The following is a 17,072-nucleotide window of genomic DNA, read 5'->3' as shown; positions in this document are numbered from 1 at the left end:
CTGGCAAATCAGGCAAAGAAGAAGCCAGATGTGAACAGATGTGTCTCCTCTGGACCAAAGAGGAGAACTATTCTGAGGTCAGAAAATATAAAATTTGAATTTCTGTTTGGAGACCACAAATACCACATCCTCTGCACTAAACTGACTTCCTGTTTTAAGGTTTTGTCTTTTGTGTCTTCAGCTTCACTCAGAGTCCAAATGGCTTCCAGATCAGAGGAGGATCTCTGCTGTCCGGTCTGTCAGGAGGTCTTCAGAGATCCTGTTGTTCTGTCCTGTAGCCACAGCTTCTGTAAAGTCTGTCTGAAGGACTGGTGGAGACAGAAACCAACACAGGAGTGTCCAGTTTGTAAGAGAAGATCTTCTAAGGCTGATTCACCCTTTCAGCTTCAATTAAAGACACCTGGTCAACCAAATATACCTCTTTTTTTATTATTATTCCACTTTTAGCTGTTTTACACTCCTTGTTGTTTAGCCTGAAAAACTATGAAACCCAATTTGATTTTGCATTTACAGGAAACATCAGCCACCTGAAAATGTTCTGCCCAAAACGTCACAAAATCTGAGAGAAACCAGGAAACAGCTTTAGTTTCAGGTTAGGTTTCAGAGAGAGGAGACGCATCGAAGATACACGGTAAGATTTACCTTCATCACACAGATCAGACTGAAAACTGAACGATAATACACACATGAGAGACAAATGAAGGTGATAAAATACTAAAACAGAAAGTGATGCTGAAGGAAAAACAAAAGAAACCCTTGGTGAAAGTAAATGAAGAATCTTTCTGCAAACAGGAAACTGACTTCCTGTTTTAAGGTTTTGTCTTTTGTGTCTTCAGCTTCACTCAGAGTCCAAATGGCTTCCAGATCAGAGGAGGATCTCTGCTGTCCGGTCTGTCAGGAGGTCTTCAGAGATCCTGTTGTTCTGTCCTGTAGCCACAGCTTCTGTAAAGTCTGTCTGAAGGACTGGTGGAGACAGAAACCAACACAGGAGTGTCCAGTTTGTAAGAGAAGATCTTCAAAGTCTGATCCACCCTGTAACCGGGCTCTGAAGAACCTCTGTGAGTCCTTCTTACAGGAGAAACATCAGAGAGCTTCAGAGGCTCTCTGCAGTCTGCACTCTGAGAAACTCAGACTCTTCTGTCTGGACCATCAGGAACCAGTTTGTCTCGTCTGCAGAGACTCAAAGAAACACACCGACCACAGATTCAGACCCATTGATGAAGCTGCTCAGGATCACAGAGAGGATCTGCTGAGATCCCTGGAACCATTAAAGCAGAAACTGGAGCTCCAGAAGAAAGTTCAACCTGAGTTGGATCAGACAGCAGAACACATGAAGGTCCAGGCCCGACACACAGAGAGGCAGATTAAGGAGCAGTTTAAGAAGCTTCACCAGTTTCTAACAGAGGAAGAGGAGGCCAGGCTGGCTGCACTGAGGGAGGAAGAGGAGCAGAAGAGTGGGATGATGAAGGACAAGATGGAGGCTCTGAGCAGACAGATAGCAGCTCTTTCAGACACAGTCAGAGCCACAGAGGAGGAGCTGAGAGCTGAAGACGTCTCATTCCTGCACAACTACAAGGCTGCAGTGGAAAGAGTCCAGCGCTGCCCCCTGCTGGATGATCCACAGCTGCCCTCAGGAGCTCTGATAGACCAGGCCAAACACCTGGGCAACCTGGCCTTCAACATCTGGAACAACATGAAGGACGTGGTCTCCTACACTCCCATCATTCTGGACCCAAACACAGCTGGTCCAGGACTCATCCTGTCTGAAGATCTGACCAGTCTGAGAACAGGAGATGATCAGCAGCTTCCTGATAATCCTGAGAGGTTTAATGAATTCTTGTATGTTCTGAGTTCTGAGGGATTTAACTCAGGGAATCACAGCTGGGATGTTGATGTTGGAGACAGTAAAATCTGGATACTCGGTGTGTTAGCAGAGTCTGTCCAGAGGAAGGGAAGAGTAGGGACTGAAATATGGGGATTGGGGTTCTTTCAAGATGAATACATAGCAGGGTCACCAGCAGCTCCTCCCAAAGTTCTCTCAGTCCAGCAGAAGCTGCAGAGGATCAGAGTGAATCTGGACTGGAACAGAGGAAAGCTGTCGTTCTCTGATCCTGATACAAACACACACATACACACCTTCACACACACTTTCACTGAGACGATGTTTCCAGTATTTGTTTCTTTAAATCAAATGAAAATCTCCTCAGAGAAGATCTCAGTGAACAAACAGCAGCTCTGATGTTCTTCCTGCTGAAAACAAAGTTAAACCTTATTGATCAGTTTGAAACTCAGTGATCTGAAACAGGAAGTTGGAGATGTATTGATCTGATCTGACTGATCAGCTTCAGATGTGCTTAATAATCTGTACAGATGCTCCAAACTGAATGTGACATGAAGTGGATGATGGGAAGTTGTAGTTTGCTTCTGACAGCAGGTGACAGTAAATCCAGGTGTGCTGATCATCAACAGGTAACAGGTGAGGTTAGTGGAAGTTGGAGCTCTGCTGATGGAAACAAACATCCAGACTGATGATGAACTCTGCAGAATCACACGATCAAACATTTATTCTCAGATCAGAGTAAATATTTTCATTTATATTTGGATTATTTTAATGAGTCGTGGGATGTTGTGTTTGTTGAATGTTGTTCTGTGTAAATAAAACTGACCTGAGATCAATAAAAGTTCTGATTTAACCCAAAACTCCTTGGTTTGAACATCTGAGTCAGACAGGTAAACACACCTTTAAATCTGGAGCTCCACCCACTTTCAGACAGGCCCACCTGTTCACTCATGTGGGGCTAAAAGTCACACTTTCAAGCTCAAATAAAACAGCAGCAATTCTTGGGATGATTCTCATTCAACCTCGTAGATAAGCTTAAACTACAGGACAGAAAAATAAAAATTTCAATAATTCAATTTAAAAAATGTTTTTCAGAAAAAATTACAAACTTCTAATTCAAAGGAAGAGTTCAGCAGAAGTGGAGGTCAGACATATATGCACATATAAATTAAAAACTCTGCTGTTATCCACAACACAAACATTTACCAACAAACTGCGACTGTGCTGTTTCTCTTCAGCGTGAACTCTCACGTCTCTTTAGGACTTGTCTCTGTCTTCACAGCTACACCGTTTGCCCTTCTGTGTGGATCCTAACGTGTCTGTTTAAACTTTGTTTACGGCTAAATCTTTGTCCACAAACCCCACAAGCAAACACTTTCTGTCCCGTGTGGATTCTAATGTGTCTGTCTAAACTTGTCCTGTGTCTAAATCTTTGTCCACAAAAATCACAAGCAAATGGTTTCTGTCCTGTGTGGATTTTTATGTGTCTTTCTAAAGTTGCCTTCAGTGCAAACTTTTGTCCACAAACTTCACAACCAAACGGTTTCTGTCCTGTGTGGACTCTCATGTGTCTGTTTAAATGTGTCCTTCTGGTAAATCTTTGTCCACAAACATCACAAGAAAAAGATTTTTGTCCTGTGTGGATCCTCATGTGTGTAGTTAAATTTGTCTTTCGGTTTAATTGTTTTCCACAGAAAACACAAACACACGGTTTCTGTCCTGTGTGGATGCTCATGTGTGCGTTTAATTGTGCCTTGTGTCCAAACTTGTGTCCACAGACATCACAAGCAAATGGTTTCTGTCCTGTGTGGATGCTCATGTGTCTGTTTAAAGTTGTCTGCTGGCTAAATTGTTGTCCACAAACATCACAAACAAACGGTTTTTCTCCTGTGTGGACTCTGATGTGTGTGTTTAAATGATGTTTAAGATTAAATCTTTTTTCACAGAAGTCACATTCAAACGGTTTCTCTCCTGTGTGGATTCTTGTGTGAGTGTTTAAATTTGTTTTTCGGCTAAATCTTTGTCCACAAACATCACAAGCAAACGGTTTCTCTTCAGCGTGGACTCTCACGTGTCTGTTTAGTTTACTTTTACTGTTAAATATTTTTCCACAGTCGTCACAACTAAATGATTTTGGTGTTTTCTGAGCGTTCATGCTTGACTCTAAATCCTCCTTCATTCTAACATGTTTCTTAGGACCCAAACAGCTTGAAGTCCTGACTCCTGAGGGACATGTCCCTTGTCTCTGAAGAGATCGGTTGTGGACAAATTGTTTCCCGGACTCAGAGCAGCTCAGAGACTTGTTGTCAAAGTTTCCACCTGACTCAGGAGACCCGCTCTCCTTCCAGTCTTCGTCACTGTCTTCAGTTGTTGACCCAGAGTCTGATAAGGGTTTCAGATGAGAGTCAGGATCATCAACATCTTCTTCCTCCTCCTCATCCTCGCTGACTTCAGTCTCTGAAGAGCTGGAAGTGTCTCCATGAGTTTTTAGATCTGGGTTCCTGGTAGGTCCTGCTCCTCCACAGTCCTCTCCATCAGCTTCTACTTTCACCTGGTCAGCTGAGATGCTGCTTGGACCTTCTCTGTCTTCTATTTGCTGCTGCTGAAGCTCAAACAGAGGCTTCTCTTCCTCATCCTCACTCTTCAGAGGAACAGCAGTGAAAGGTAACCTGGTGGCATGAGCCTCCTGCTTCACATGGAGCTGATCTCCTTCCAGACTTGTCCAGAGTTCCTCCTGTTCCTCCTTTATGTGGAGGGGTTCTGGGTTCTGCTGGTCCACACCAGAACTCTGTTCTTCAGGAGGATCTACTCTAATTAGCACCATCTGCTGAACATCTGCAGGATGTTCTGAAACACATGAACATTATGAACACTTTTATATTCACACATATATTATTTGGGCTGTGTTATGAGGTCATATCACAAGAAAATATTCAACTTTCCACTTGAACTGGCACTGATCTAAGTGGTTGCTTTCTCACCACCTGCAGCTCACTGTTAAAATTTTATCATTTCTGAGGTTTTAGGTGATCTATGAAATCACTGTGTAGATGCAGGCAAATTGGTTCATTTTTACAACATTCTTCTTTGCATAAATGCTAAAATTATGTTTATATTTATGTTGGTTTTTTTTGCAGCTTCACTGAACATCACAGTTTTCTGTTAACAAAAGTATCTCAAATTTACTAGATGTGTAAAACGTGTTGGCTACAAAACAACTAATATCCCACAGTTAAGCTTTAGGAAACATAATAAATACTTTAACAATATTATTCATGCTGTTGCTGTCTGTTACAGTTAGAATAAGAACACGGAATTAAAAACGTTAATCTGACCTCATGCTAATCACATTTTTACACCATGCTTTTGTTTCAGGGAGACAATTTTCCAACACGACTAACATAAGATTAATAGCGATGTACTTCATGCATCTAAAAATTTTTAAATTTATTTATAAACAGTTTATTTACTTTTGTGTTTTGATCAGGCATCGCCGCAGCCACCTATCCTTCAGAAAACCCAGCCTCGCGCAGAGATTGATGCTAACAGCCGTTAAAATAACTGCTGTAATTTGTGGATTTCAGCTGGTAACGTAAAAAATAAAGCAGATACTTTAAATGTTTACTTTGTCTATCAAAGGCGGTTTGCACAAAGCTAGGATCCTGTCGCTTTTTCATCTGTTAGCATGCTAAGCTACAAACAAACAGCTACACGAGAAAGCTAAACCTATTAGCTACATTAAACTGAATAACCTGCTTATTACCATAGTTGTCAGAAAGAATAAAAAAGGACAAACCTAATATGCGCAGCTGATCGTTGCGGTTGAGAACAGCTTCTTGTATTTTTGTATATCTGTTCATTTTCTTATAAACGCGACAGTTTCTGCTCCTAATCTGCGGCTGTTCTTTCATAAATGTCCAATATTTATTCCGCTGCTGCATCCAGTCTCCGTCTGTCCTGCTGTCTCCATCTATGTTGTCTTCAGTCCATCGAAAATGTCCTTCAGCTGTCACTGAATCAAACTTTCACCTGATCGGAAAACCTTTTCTTGTGATTTGCTTGTTCTACGCAAACAGCGTACGCAACTTTTATTTTACGTAGGTGGGGATGTTAAACATGAAAGTGGACAGGACTGAATATTAGTGATAAAAACAACAATAATAACGTAATTTGAACCGCAAAAATATATATATGCATTTACGATTTATGCTGAGTTGTTCTCGTGTTTAAGTCCTCGTTCTAACTCCACCAAACCTTTAAAGTACGCTCTTTGCGTAGCGTAGTCTTTTTTAAATGTGTTCAGAGGCGACAGCGCCCCCTGCCGCCCACTCCGGTCTCACTGCGCCGCTGTTGCTAGGTTACCATTCAGCCATTTAATGTTCAGCTAATTATGTTTGCCAGCCATTTAAACAATTAGTCATGGAGTTTAGAATTACATAATAACTTACAAAACTGAGTTTATAAAAACCAATTAATTGATTAATTATTATTTGGTATTAATTAATTTCAAATTAATTAATTAATTTGAAATTTATTTATTTATTTCAAATGTGTGTGTGTGTGGGGGGGGGAGAAAACACATAAGTTGTGTTTTCTCTAGTGCCACTCAAAACTAAATTATAAAGAGTAGATGTATTATCTAAACAGTTTGTTTATTTATTAGTTTTATAAAATACTTTTTTTTTAAACTGACTTTTGTTCCTTGTGTTTATGTCGAGATTGAAGAATAATGAAAGCTGATGAAAGTGAACAGTATTTAAAAAAAAAAAACTTGACATGACCCCTAGCAAATAAAACAAACAATATGCGTTAAAAAATACAACCAAACAAAATGCAATAATTTAAACATCTGAAGTGTAGTTTGTCTTCTGCCTGTTTAATCTGTTTTAAAATTGACACCAAAATAAAAACAGACAACAAGCTTTTAGATAGACTAAATAATAATAATAATAATAATAATAATAATAATAATAATAATAATAATAATAATAATAATGAACGACATTCTTCCGGTTCCCTAAACGCAGCTTGACCAGTCCTGTTGCCTAGCAACGGGTAACGCTGTTTGTTGTTCAACGTGGGGCTGACCCGCGTGAAGCACGCTCGAGCTCCCTTGAACTGCGGATTTGTTTTCCGGTTAGAGATACAGCTAAATAAAAGCGTTAACTTGTGAATTTTAATGTAAGACGTTAGACGTGCTTCGAAATTTTGATTTAAGAACAATCCAGTGTTAAGTACGTGAATCTAGATACTAAGTTATCTACAAATAATCGAATTAATTGTTTATAAATATGTTTGCCGATCGTGTTTGGGTTTTATTTTGAAATGTAAAGCCCCTATATCCGGTAAGTGTTGTTAGCTTAGCAGTTTCGAGATGATCTCCGCTTTACCTTCGGAGGAATTTGGGACCCGGTAACCGGCTCGGTAACATTAACAACAAACCAAAGAGGCTTTATGGTTTATTTTTGAACACTGCCCTCTGTGGGGGTTTTTTGTTTTTTTTTTGTGGTATTTATTGAGAAGCGGCGGCCAGGAGCTGACAGGCAGAAAGCAGCAGAAACTTTAGCAGCTAACGTTAGTTTAACTGTGTTTAACGGCTTTTTCCTCCAACATGTCGGAGGAGAACATCAGCCTGTTCGAGCTGTTAAACTTATCCATCGGAACGCCTCAGAGGGGCTCCGTGAACTTCAGCGCCCTTTACGCGCTGCTGCTGGCCGTGCTGGAGCAGCTGGGCGCCCTGGAGATGAAGACCCGGTGGAGGGAGCCTCCTCCCGGGCACACGGTGCCTGACGCCCTGGTGGATGTCACTGCCCGGGCCCGGGAGCAGGAGGAGGAGGAGGAGGAGGAGGAGCAGGAGGAGGAGGAGGAGGTTCGGCCGGACACCGAGTCGGACCAGCAGGTCCAGCAGAGGAGGGAAGCTTCTGGTTCTGGTTCTGGTCCGGACGCTCAGGGACGGCTCCGGTCCCGGATCCAGACCTGCGAGGACGGCGTGTCAAAGGTGAGAGCAGGAACTCCCCCAGCCGCTGAATAAATCTCAGATTAGAGCTTTAAATCCTACAGATTAGATGATAAAGATGTTAGAGTTATTGGTTAGAAACCTGGCAGATCTCAGCCTTGTGTTTCATGGGTTCTTAAAAGTGTTTAAATGGAGGATAAAAGAAGTTAAAAGTCTTTAAAAAGCCCAGAACCAGAGAGATGCTTCATCCTTCAGCTGATCTGTCAGACTCAGTCATCTGTGGGGGTTTTCACAGATTTACCTGAAGAAATGGGAACAAGTGTTTCTGTGAGCAAAGACACTGAAAGCTGTCATCTCTGATTCATTTTTATCATCCCTGAATGATTCAAACGTTATAAAAGCTGGGATTGAAACTGAGTGAGCCAAGGTTCAAACTTTAAACGACCTTCAGAACCTCTTTAAAAGATCTGGAAGGAATATTGAAAGAAAGGAGAGTAGTGTGTTTAATCAAATTGAGTTTTGCAGATTTAACAGATGCTTCTAACAGTTTGGACGTCCTCTGTGGTGTCCTCTGTCCTCTGGTTTGGGAGATGAAGACGTTCTTCATCGTCTCAGGAGCGCAGCTTTCCTGTCAGGTTTTCCTCATCCTCTCACAGCCAATGTGTTCATTTATTCATCTTCTGAGAGGATTTTAGCCCCAGCAGACCTGGAGTCTGAATCTGTTGAATGTTTGCCAGCAGCAGGCCTTTCTTCTTCTTCTTCTTCTTCCTCCATCTGTGGACATTTCAGCGCAGCACTAAGCTGCTGATGACAGCCGGGCATCCTCCTGACGTCTCAGGTGTCCCCTGAATGTCTCCTTTCAGGCTGTTTCCAAAAGCAGGCACTCAGCACCTCCAGCCTTCAGAGGACAGCTTGTTTTAGAGTCTGAGCTGCAGGAGTTGGATCGGTCCTGGTCCAGACCCGCTCCTGATCTCGTCCTCCATGTGATGGGAGGGGGGGTAATTAGTCCCCTGCAGAGATGATGGCAGCTGTCAGCGGATGAATAGCTCTCAGGTGAAAAGCAGGTGATGCTGCAGCTTTCTGAAGCCCGCCTGAATCATTCATGTGCTGTGTGGGCTCAAACCGGGTCGGCTGCTGTCTCTGCTGACCTGACCATGACGAGGTGACCCGGCGTGCCCTCATGGCGTGCCCTCATCTGCTGGCGGTGGGCCACGTGTCATCAGCAGAGAGCCCCCCCCTCCTGTCTTTGTTCAAAGTGGTGTTGGGTTAATGAGTGACTGTTTTCACCGAACCCAGAGCTTAAAGAGTAACGAAGATGACGCTGAACGATCAGTCACCTCCACGCAGGGGGTCTGCCCCCACCTCTGGCTTTGTTTGTTTGTTTGTTTGTCGGGCAGCAGAACATCTAAACCAAATAAACATCTGTCCTTCTCAGCTGCTGTCAGTCAGACCTCATTTTATTTATTATCCACACCTGAAAGTCTGCAGGGCGGCGTTCCACATCCCATCCAGGAAATTTATCAGTTTTTTTTTACAAATATCTGGATTTTTTAACAAAGAGTCCTACATATGGTAACTTTTATTAATTAAAAACCAACTTATTGAGCTTTGAAAGCACCAAATATTTTTCTTGTCAAACTGGAGATCCTCTCTTTAAAGTCCTCAGAGTCTACAGCCAGACTAACTCTGTGAAATAACATCATTTTATCTCATTATCAGACAGAACCAGATGTACTGAAAATGGTCCTTATTGAGTTTAAACTTTAATATTTTTGACTCTGGTTTGGGTCGGAGGTCAGAGAGGTGCTGGTGTTTTAAAATGAACAGTAAAGTTTCCAGTTTGAGGTTCTGACAGCTGAGGCTCGACCCGTCTCTGCAGGCCATGCAGCTCCTCAAGGAGCTGATGGAGCAGAAAGAAGCTCTGAAGCAGAAGATGGAGGAGCTCCAGCAGCAGCGGAAGGTGAAACTGCTCAGACAAACGTTTACCAAGAATAAAAAAAAGAGTCCGACTTGTTTCTTCTTCTTCAAAATGAGGCTCAGATCAGAAATCTCTCTTCTTTCTCTGCTGTTTCCAGCCTGCAGAAACACCAGCAGCAGAGGATCAGTGCTGCCACCGTGTGGAGGCTCTGGAGGAAGCTGTGGTGGGTTCAGCTCAGGAAGGATCTGAATGTTGGCAGTTTTTATGAAATAACTCCCTGATGTTTCACCTCATGTCTCCCGTCCTCGTCGTGACAGAGCTGTCTGAGGGAAACTCTTCAGAAATATCCGGACCCAGAGGAGCTGAGTCAGTGCGTCACCTGGGACTTTGTGCAGTCGGTTCTGAACGACTCAACCCCCCCAAAGGTGAGGACAGGCGCGTCAAACTGAGTGACACAAGGGGGCCAAAATTTAAACATGGTCCTAGCCAAGGGCCAATCTCAATCAAAATACATAAATTAACCTTGGTTTTAAATGTACTATGACAAATTAGTCATCCCAATGACACATTTCATAGAATTTAGAACAAACATGCTTTTAATTAATAAAAAAAATGGATCAAACTTTAAAAGAGACGTCATTAGCATTCATCTCTGATGCCTTACTCTCTATCATCAACTTTTATCTGATTTTTCTTAATACTAAATTTGACCACAGTCCATTAAAACAGGAAAAAAGCTGCTAACATTTAACTTTAAAACAAGAAAATACAGAAAAAGATGACAAACATTAAAGCAGACTCACTGTGACTCTGATGCACATTAACTCAAATCAGACACCCGACGTCTTTTCATGGCTGTGAGTTTATTAACAAGAGTTTGATCGATCCCATTTGATGTTCTTTGTTACATTTTTCATGTCAAAATAAAGGTAACTGAGAAATTAAAGCTTAATTTTATTGGTTTCAAAGTAACTGTCATGAGAAGCAAAGGAGACTTGATCTGTCACAAACCAGAGGGTCAGATCTGATATAAATTAAATGTTATCTAGGGGGCCAGATAAAATGTTACCAAGGGCCGGATCTGGCCCGTGGGCCTTGAGTTTGACACATGAGGGTTAGGAGCAAACAACGTCTTTATGAGCCGCTCAAACAGGAAGCGGCTACCAGGCTGAACGCTGCAGTTAATTAAAGGTTCACTTCTTTTTCTGGCTCCAGAATCTGGAGATTCTTCACTTCTAATGTTTAAAAACTACATTTAAGAGACTTTTCTTGTCTGCAGGATCACAGATTTCGTTTTTATTCTGAAAAGTTTGCAGCAAAAATGAATCTAAAAACAGATAAAAACATAAATCACATTCAGTTCTTCTTCATGGGATCTACATTTATTAACAAACTAATGATAGTTTGAAGAAGTTTGATTATTTTATCTTTATTTAAGTCTGATTACTGGAGGAATGTTTTAACTTGCAGAATAAAGACATTTTTAAACGAATCATTGAGTCTAAAACATATTTTCTCTTTTTAGGTGAGTTCAGTTTCTGTTAATTTAACAAACTTCTCTCTGCTGCCTTCACAGAAACCTGGAAACAGTAATGATTCGGACCCGGCCATGCCAGTAGAACCCACCTACGAGCCTCCCACCGGACCTCCTCGCACCCCCCCTCCCCTCGCCGATGAATACGGCGCCGCACCGGCAGCTCCTCGCTCTCCCAACCTTTCTGCACAGATTTTAAACCCGCTGGAAGCAGACGACTCCGTCCCGCCTGGGTCACCCTCACAGATCCAAGGTCAGCCCCCCGGGATCCAGGACCCACAGATCCAACATGACACCCCCGGGACCCCAGAACCGCAGATCCAAGGTCAGCCCTCCAGGATCCAGGACCCACAGATCCAACATGACACCCCCGGGACCCCAGAACCGCAGATTGGAGGTGACTCCCCCAGGACCCAGGACCCACAGATGAAAGGTGACCCCCTCAAAACCCCAGAACCATGGATTGGAAGCGACTCCCTCAGGACCCAGGACCCAAAGAGGAAGACCCCAGGCCCGGTAGCTGCTCACCTGAACGTGTCTCAGAAGGTCGGGGGGTCAGCGTGGTACCAGGAGACGGTGGAGGCTGTGAGGAACATCAACAACCTGAAGGAGAAGTTCAGCCGGCTGGAGGCTCGCATGGCGGCGTTGGAGGAACAGAAGGTGGACCAGAACCAGCTGGCTCAGCTCAGAGAGCTCATCACCAACAAAGGTGAGCCTGACCCGGTCCGATCTGAGGCGCCTCCAGAACTAAATCAGCTGCAGAACAACAAGAAGCTTCTGTTAGCAGCTGATGACACATTATCTCTGCCTGACCGCTGGTTTGACAGGAAATATTCCTGCTGTTGTTTCACAGAACAAACAGTTTCCAAACAAGAAAAAAAAAAATTTCTGTTTAAATCTGAAATATTAACTCTGGGAAACATCCAGTCCTAATTTATTTTGACTCTTGGTGCAAAGCTTTTGTTTCCTGCTCGGTGCGGATCTGCAGGCGACCCGTGACGAGTCTTTTTGTCCCTCCAGGTTCTCGGGACGCGTGGAGCAGCCTGATGGATCAGCTGAGCCAGCAGAAAGCTCTGATCGAGAGTCTGATGAGTGACCGCGAGAAGGTGAGCTCACAAAACAAACTCAGCGCCACCGTCTGTCCGTTCTGGTTCTGGTTCTGATGGGCTGACGTGTCTGTCCAAAGCTGGACAACCTGGAGGACATGCTAATGGACCTAATGAGCCAGGACAGAGGGAACAGCTCAGAGGCAGCCTCAGAAAGTCCAGATGCAGACAGCAGAAGGTTTCATGAGCTCAGACAGCAGGTGTCATACCTCAGGTACAGACAGGGAGGCAGAGAGGAATCAGCTGCAGTTCAGAGGGTTTCCACACAGACGCTTCTGTCCAAAACCTCCTGATCCACTCCTCAGTCCTGTCCCTTTTCCTTCCAAGCAGACAGACGTTCCTGTAATCTTTGATCCACAGTTTCCTAAACTTTCTAAACATCTTTGGCTGCTTTTTCACTCAGACTCAGTTCCTGTACCTGAATATGTCTTTAGTTGAATCTATGAAACTAAACCAAGTCAGATTTTTGGCTCCTTGGAAGCTGAATATGAAGAACCGAGGTTCTGGATCAGGACTGTTGAACAGAACCATGTGCAGCAGAGTTCTAAGAACGCTCGGGTGGTTGTTGTAAGATTTAAAAATGACTTAGTTTTATTCCACGTTCCTCTTTTGTCATATTCACACCTTCGTGTTCAGGAAGTCGTTGCATAAACTGGAGGAAGACGTGAAACATCTGAGGTCCAAACAGGTTCTGATGGAGGAGAGAGCTGCAGACCAGAACCTGCAGGATCAGGTCAGACAGGAGGACAGTCAGGAAGCTTCTCTCCTCACTGCGCTCAGATAAACAAGTGTAACGTCAGCTCTCTGACCTCAGCTGGACGAACTGCGGGGCACGTTGGAGGACATGATGCTGTCCCTGATGTCCCAGCTGTCCAGCAGTGTCCAGGACGAGGCGGAGCAGGACGAGAGTGAAAGCCAGGGAGTCAGTGAGAGCGCTGAGAGGTCAGCTTTAACCTTCAGGACCGTGAACGTGGGCAGGAAGCTCAGCCTTCTCTTCCAGCACTACGAGCAGCTGCAGGACATGGTGAACGCTCTGATCCAGCAGCAGAGCGGAGACAGAACAGGACCGCTGGAGGACAGACAGGCCAGCAGAGTCAGTACTGCAGTCAGATAGGTCACTCATTCTCTGCAGGTCTGTTTGAGGCCGGCCCGGTTCAGGAGGCGGCTGAAATGTCTCTGAGGTGATGCGTGTGTGTGTCTGTGTGGGTCAGAACGTGGCGCTGGTGAACGATGTGCAGAAGGCCATCCTGCAGCTTCAGGCAGACTGTGAGAAACTGCAGGAGACCAGCAGGAGTCTGCATGAAGACAACCGGCTGAAACAGAGACACATCGAGGTAAACCCACAACCTCAGCTTATCAGAGTTATCAGCACTTACATGCTTTTAAGACCCCATCACTATAACATGTTTACTTGTTGTAACTTTAGTTTTCCTCCCACATCGTTAGCAAACAGCCATGATGAAGTTTTGTTTCCACAGGAGCTGTACAAAACGACGGAGGAGCTGGAAGTGAAGAAGGCCGACAAACAGATGGTGGAGAGTGAAATAGTGAGACTGATGCTTTAGATTCAAACTATCATCATTAGAAGAGCTGCTGCAAATGAAATGAATTAAATTCAATGTTTCCCTGAGTATAAAGGGATCTGATTGGCTGCAGTAAAGTTTAATGGAAGGCTCTTAATGCAGATGTGACAGATGTTCTGATCCCAGAGCACGTCCCTCCTGTGTGTCGCTGTCTTTAAACGCCTGCAGAAAGCAGATAAATCAGCTCTGGAGAACAAAGTGAGCCGCCTGCAGTTCGACTCGGCGACAGAGCAGCTGAACTCCATGTTCCATGAGCTGCTGAACAAAGTGACGGGTCAGGAGCAGGACTGGCACCAGGTCGTCGACAGACTCTCCACGGAGATGGAGTGCAAGGTTCGGACGAAGCTCAGAACTGCTTCCCTCCTCACTTTACTGTGGTAGTAGCTGCGAGTCATCCCCAGCTTACTCTGAGTCTTAACAGATCTTATATTACATGAAAACGCAGATAAAGGTCTGGCATGAAAAGGCGGCGGGTGATATGCATTCCTTCGGGGAAGGTTTTTAATCTGAGTGTTTTCTGACGTTTCGTCTCGGCAGCTGAACAGGATGGAGCTGGACTCTGTGAAGAAGCAGCTGGAGGACCGTTGGAAGAGCATCCACAGGAAGCTGCAGGCTCAGAGCGCCCCGGAGCACGAGGACGCCGCCGGGATCAGGAAGTGAGTGACGCTCCGGCTGTCCTGCACCATCTGATCACTCATCTGATCGGGTCAGAACCGACCTGCAGTCAGCTGTGTCAGCAGGAAGTCCCTGTAGCATCAGATTTTATTCCAGCTAAATGTTGGAATCAAATCTTCCTCCATGTGAAACCAGAAATATCTGCCTTTAACTCAGAGAAGATTAAACTGACTCCATCTTATTGATCCAAAGAGAAAATGAATGGAAAATTTAACATTTTGTTTGTTTATTAAGATAAATACTTGAGATCCAGTAACAAGCTTTGAATCAGAAATCTGTGCTTTTATTTTCTTCTGCTCTGGACTCTTACTGTGAAAGTTTTCCATAGATGTCCCTCAGAGGAAGTTTGTTTTTCAGACAGCTGGTGGAGAGGTTTCACTGCCTGTCGTGTGATCGGCCCATCCTGAAGCAGACCCCCGGCCCGTGAGTCAGAACAAACACGTCCTGTCTTTAATATCAGGACAGGGAGGTTTGATTTCCACCTCACCGAGCTGCTGCTGTCTGACTTCTCTCTGGGGGTGACAGGATGTTGGTGACGCTGCCGTCCTTCCCTGCCTTTCCCTCCCGTAAATCCACGAAGCCGTACAGCTTGGAGCAGCTCCGGCAGCAGTCCAGGAGGTGAGACCAGCTCAGTTTACCTTCCCTCACCGTTGTACCACTGCGCACACACCTGTTGCACCTTCACTTCCTTCCTGTGGACTGTAAGCTGCTCTCACCGTCTCAGCCTGAAACCAGGAACCAACCGCTACAACCTCTGGATGGCTAATGAAGCCAGGAAGAGGGCGGAGCTTCGGAAGAGCCACGCCAACATGTGCAGGCAGATAGAGAGCGTAGAGCTGCAGAGACGGCTGAAAAACAAGCAGAACCCAGCAGGAGTCCAGCAGTGAGTCAGGTCCAGTCAGGAGCCTCACAGCTCTTCACATCTGTCCAAACATCTGCACGTCTCACAGCTCCAGACCTCATTTTGTTACGTTTTCATCCAAACAGCCAAACCTTGTCACAAAAGACACAATTTATCCCCGTTTCTTTGATAGAGAGAGAAAACTGGACATCCAGTCTATGATCACCTCTCAGGTCTTTGATGGATCTGTTCCTGTTTCCTCATATTTAATAAGAACAAACACCAAGTTTTCAGCTCTGGAGAACTGTTGATGAAAACCTCCTTAAAGGACCGCAGGAAAGTCTGGCTGCTTGGAGGGAAAACAGATCAGAATCCCTCTGGTTTGAGTTCAGTAGGACCTTCATCAGTTTGGGAACCACAGAGTTTATTTACATTTTATTTCTTAGTTTAAATATCTTTAGTTTGGTTCTTTACTGTGAAAACCAGAAACTAAAGTTCAGGAACTCACAGAGAAACTAACCCTGGGTTCAGGAGGAGAAGCACAGAGTTACTGTGATGCTGAAGAAATGTGAAGCTTTTCTTTAATGGAGTTTATTAAAGACGCTGCAGCTCCGACAGTTTGGTTGTGAAGAAGAGGAGCTGCAGACGGCGTCTCTGTTCTCAGCCTGTTTCTGTCTCTGCGGCCGAACAGCGAGCGTATTTCTGAGCCGGCAGACTACCTGGTGGTGCCGCGGAGCTGCGGGGGGAGCCACACCAACACCTCGAGCGGCCAGCGGCGCAGCGGCCTGCAGCACACCAAACTGCACGCCCAGAGCGAGGCGGACGACGTGAGTCAGGTGGGAGACACAACAACTTCCTGTTTGATTTGATTCTCTTTGTTACAGAAACGATGTGAAGTTTATTTATCCTCCTTCATGCTTCAGTTTACGTGAAAGTTTCAGATTATTTATCATGTTTGATCATCTGTGAGGAAAAGGAAATCAAAGCTCGGTTTATTGCAGGAGTTTGACATCATCGGACTCGATGGACGGATTTACAAAGGTCGTCTGAACGGCCAGGCGATGAAGAACACAGAAACTAAACTTCCCATAATCCCCTCCAAAGACGGTGAGGGTGAAGGTTGGAGCTCCTCATCCTCAGCTGCAGCTCGTTTCCTAAAAGTCTGATCTGTCGAGCTGCGACCGACTCGCTGGTCTTTGTCTCAACCGCAGGCATGTTCAAGACGAAGGACAAGGTCAGGAGCTCCGCCTCCCAGAGACCTGCTGCGTCTCCTGAGGTGGGACACAACACGCCCATCCACACCCCCAGTGCCAAGAGCAACAGCCGTCCAGGTGAGTCTCAGAGTCCCTGATCCTGTCTCAGAGGGATGGACTCAACTCTGCATGATAAAAACTAAAGTCTTTCACTGCTGTCCCCCTCCTGTCCTTCTGTCTGTCCTCTCATGTCTCTGCCTGTCGTCCCATCCTTCTACCTGTCCCCCTGTCCCTCTGCCCGTCCCCCTGTCCCTCTGCCTGTCCCCCTGTCCCTCTGCCTGTCCCCCCGTCCCTCTGCCTGTCGTCCCGTCCCTCTGCCTGTCCCCCCATCCCTCTGTCTGTCCCCCCGTCCCTCTGCCTGTCCCC

General features: G+C 45.0%; 3 protein-coding genes across 12 annotated transcripts in view; 2 read left to right on the top strand and 1 right to left on the bottom strand.

Annotated features, from left to right (window-relative positions):
• Window positions 1-82: 82 nt before the first annotated feature.
• Window positions 83-2,700, top strand: LOC108243658 (nuclear factor 7, brain-like). 4 transcript variants are annotated; one of them, XM_025008830.2, is made up of 3 exons: window positions 88-346; window positions 514-631; window positions 837-2,700. In XM_025008830.2, exon 3 carries the CDS (start codon window positions 854-856, stop codon window positions 2,237-2,239), a length of 1,386 nt encoding a protein of 461 aa, XP_024864598.1. In that variant the 5' UTR covers window positions 88-346; window positions 514-631; window positions 837-853; the 3' UTR covers window positions 2,240-2,700. The 4 variants fall into 4 exon arrangements, with proteins under 4 accessions (XP_024864599.1, XP_024864598.1, XP_037831041.1 ...); XM_025008831.2 differs by lacking the exon at window positions 514-631 and having other exon boundaries at window positions 83-159; window positions 815-2,700; XM_037975113.1 differs by having other exon boundaries at window positions 514-2,700.
• Window positions 2,701-2,853: 153 nt separating this feature from the next.
• LOC108243656 (zinc finger and SCAN domain-containing protein 2-like) lies at window positions 2,854-5,819 on the bottom strand. Its single transcript, XM_017429254.3, has 3 exons — window positions 5,637-5,819; window positions 3,546-4,687; window positions 2,854-2,880 (listed from the first exon to the last, which is right to left on the bottom strand). The coding sequence occupies exons 1-3, from the start codon at window positions 5,779-5,781 to the stop codon at window positions 2,854-2,856; spliced, it is 1,314 nt and encodes a 437-aa protein (XP_017284743.2). The 5' UTR covers window positions 5,782-5,819.
• LOC108243652 (glutamine-rich protein 2) overlaps window positions 5,313-17,072 on the top strand; it is a 13,881-nt gene continuing 2,121 nt past the window's right edge. Inside the window, exons 1-20 of one of the 7 annotated variants that reach the window (XM_037975111.1) lie at window positions 5,313-5,427; window positions 7,472-7,838; window positions 9,676-9,756; window positions 9,872-9,937; window positions 10,032-10,139; window positions 11,291-11,957; window positions 12,269-12,354; window positions 12,435-12,568; window positions 12,991-13,087; window positions 13,169-13,447; window positions 13,566-13,688; window positions 13,833-13,901; window positions 14,106-14,270; window positions 14,475-14,593; window positions 14,970-15,035; window positions 15,138-15,230; window positions 15,337-15,495; window positions 16,145-16,289; window positions 16,455-16,572; window positions 16,665-16,784. In XM_037975111.1, coding sequence (XP_037831039.1) covers window positions 7,584-7,838; window positions 9,676-9,756; window positions 9,872-9,937; window positions 10,032-10,139; window positions 11,291-11,957; window positions 12,269-12,354; window positions 12,435-12,568; window positions 12,991-13,087; window positions 13,169-13,447; window positions 13,566-13,688; window positions 13,833-13,901; window positions 14,106-14,270; window positions 14,475-14,593; window positions 14,970-15,035; window positions 15,138-15,230; window positions 15,337-15,495; window positions 16,145-16,289; window positions 16,455-16,572; window positions 16,665-16,784 — 2,950 coding nt within the window. In that variant the 5' untranslated portion in view covers window positions 5,313-5,427; window positions 7,472-7,583. Of the gene's footprint in view, window positions 5,428-5,898; window positions 7,839-9,675; window positions 9,757-9,871; window positions 9,938-10,031; window positions 10,140-11,290; window positions 11,958-12,268; window positions 12,355-12,434; window positions 12,569-12,990; window positions 13,088-13,168; window positions 13,448-13,565; window positions 13,689-13,832; window positions 13,902-14,105; window positions 14,271-14,474; window positions 14,594-14,969; window positions 15,036-15,137; window positions 15,231-15,336; window positions 15,496-16,062; window positions 16,290-16,454; window positions 16,573-16,664; window positions 16,785-17,072 lie in introns of those variants that run through there. The other 6 variants (XM_037975109.1, XM_037975108.1, XM_037975112.1 and 3 more) reach the window with 6 other exon arrangements.

This window comes from Kryptolebias marmoratus, linkage group LG4, assembly GCF_001649575.2.
Source record: "Kryptolebias marmoratus isolate JLee-2015 linkage group LG4, ASM164957v2, whole genome shotgun sequence".
In the NCBI taxonomy this organism is placed as follows: Eukaryota; Metazoa; Chordata; class Actinopteri; order Cyprinodontiformes; family Rivulidae; genus Kryptolebias; species Kryptolebias marmoratus.
The sequence above is the reverse complement of the archived record's forward strand: the minus strand, read 5'-3'. Positions and strand labels throughout refer to the sequence as shown.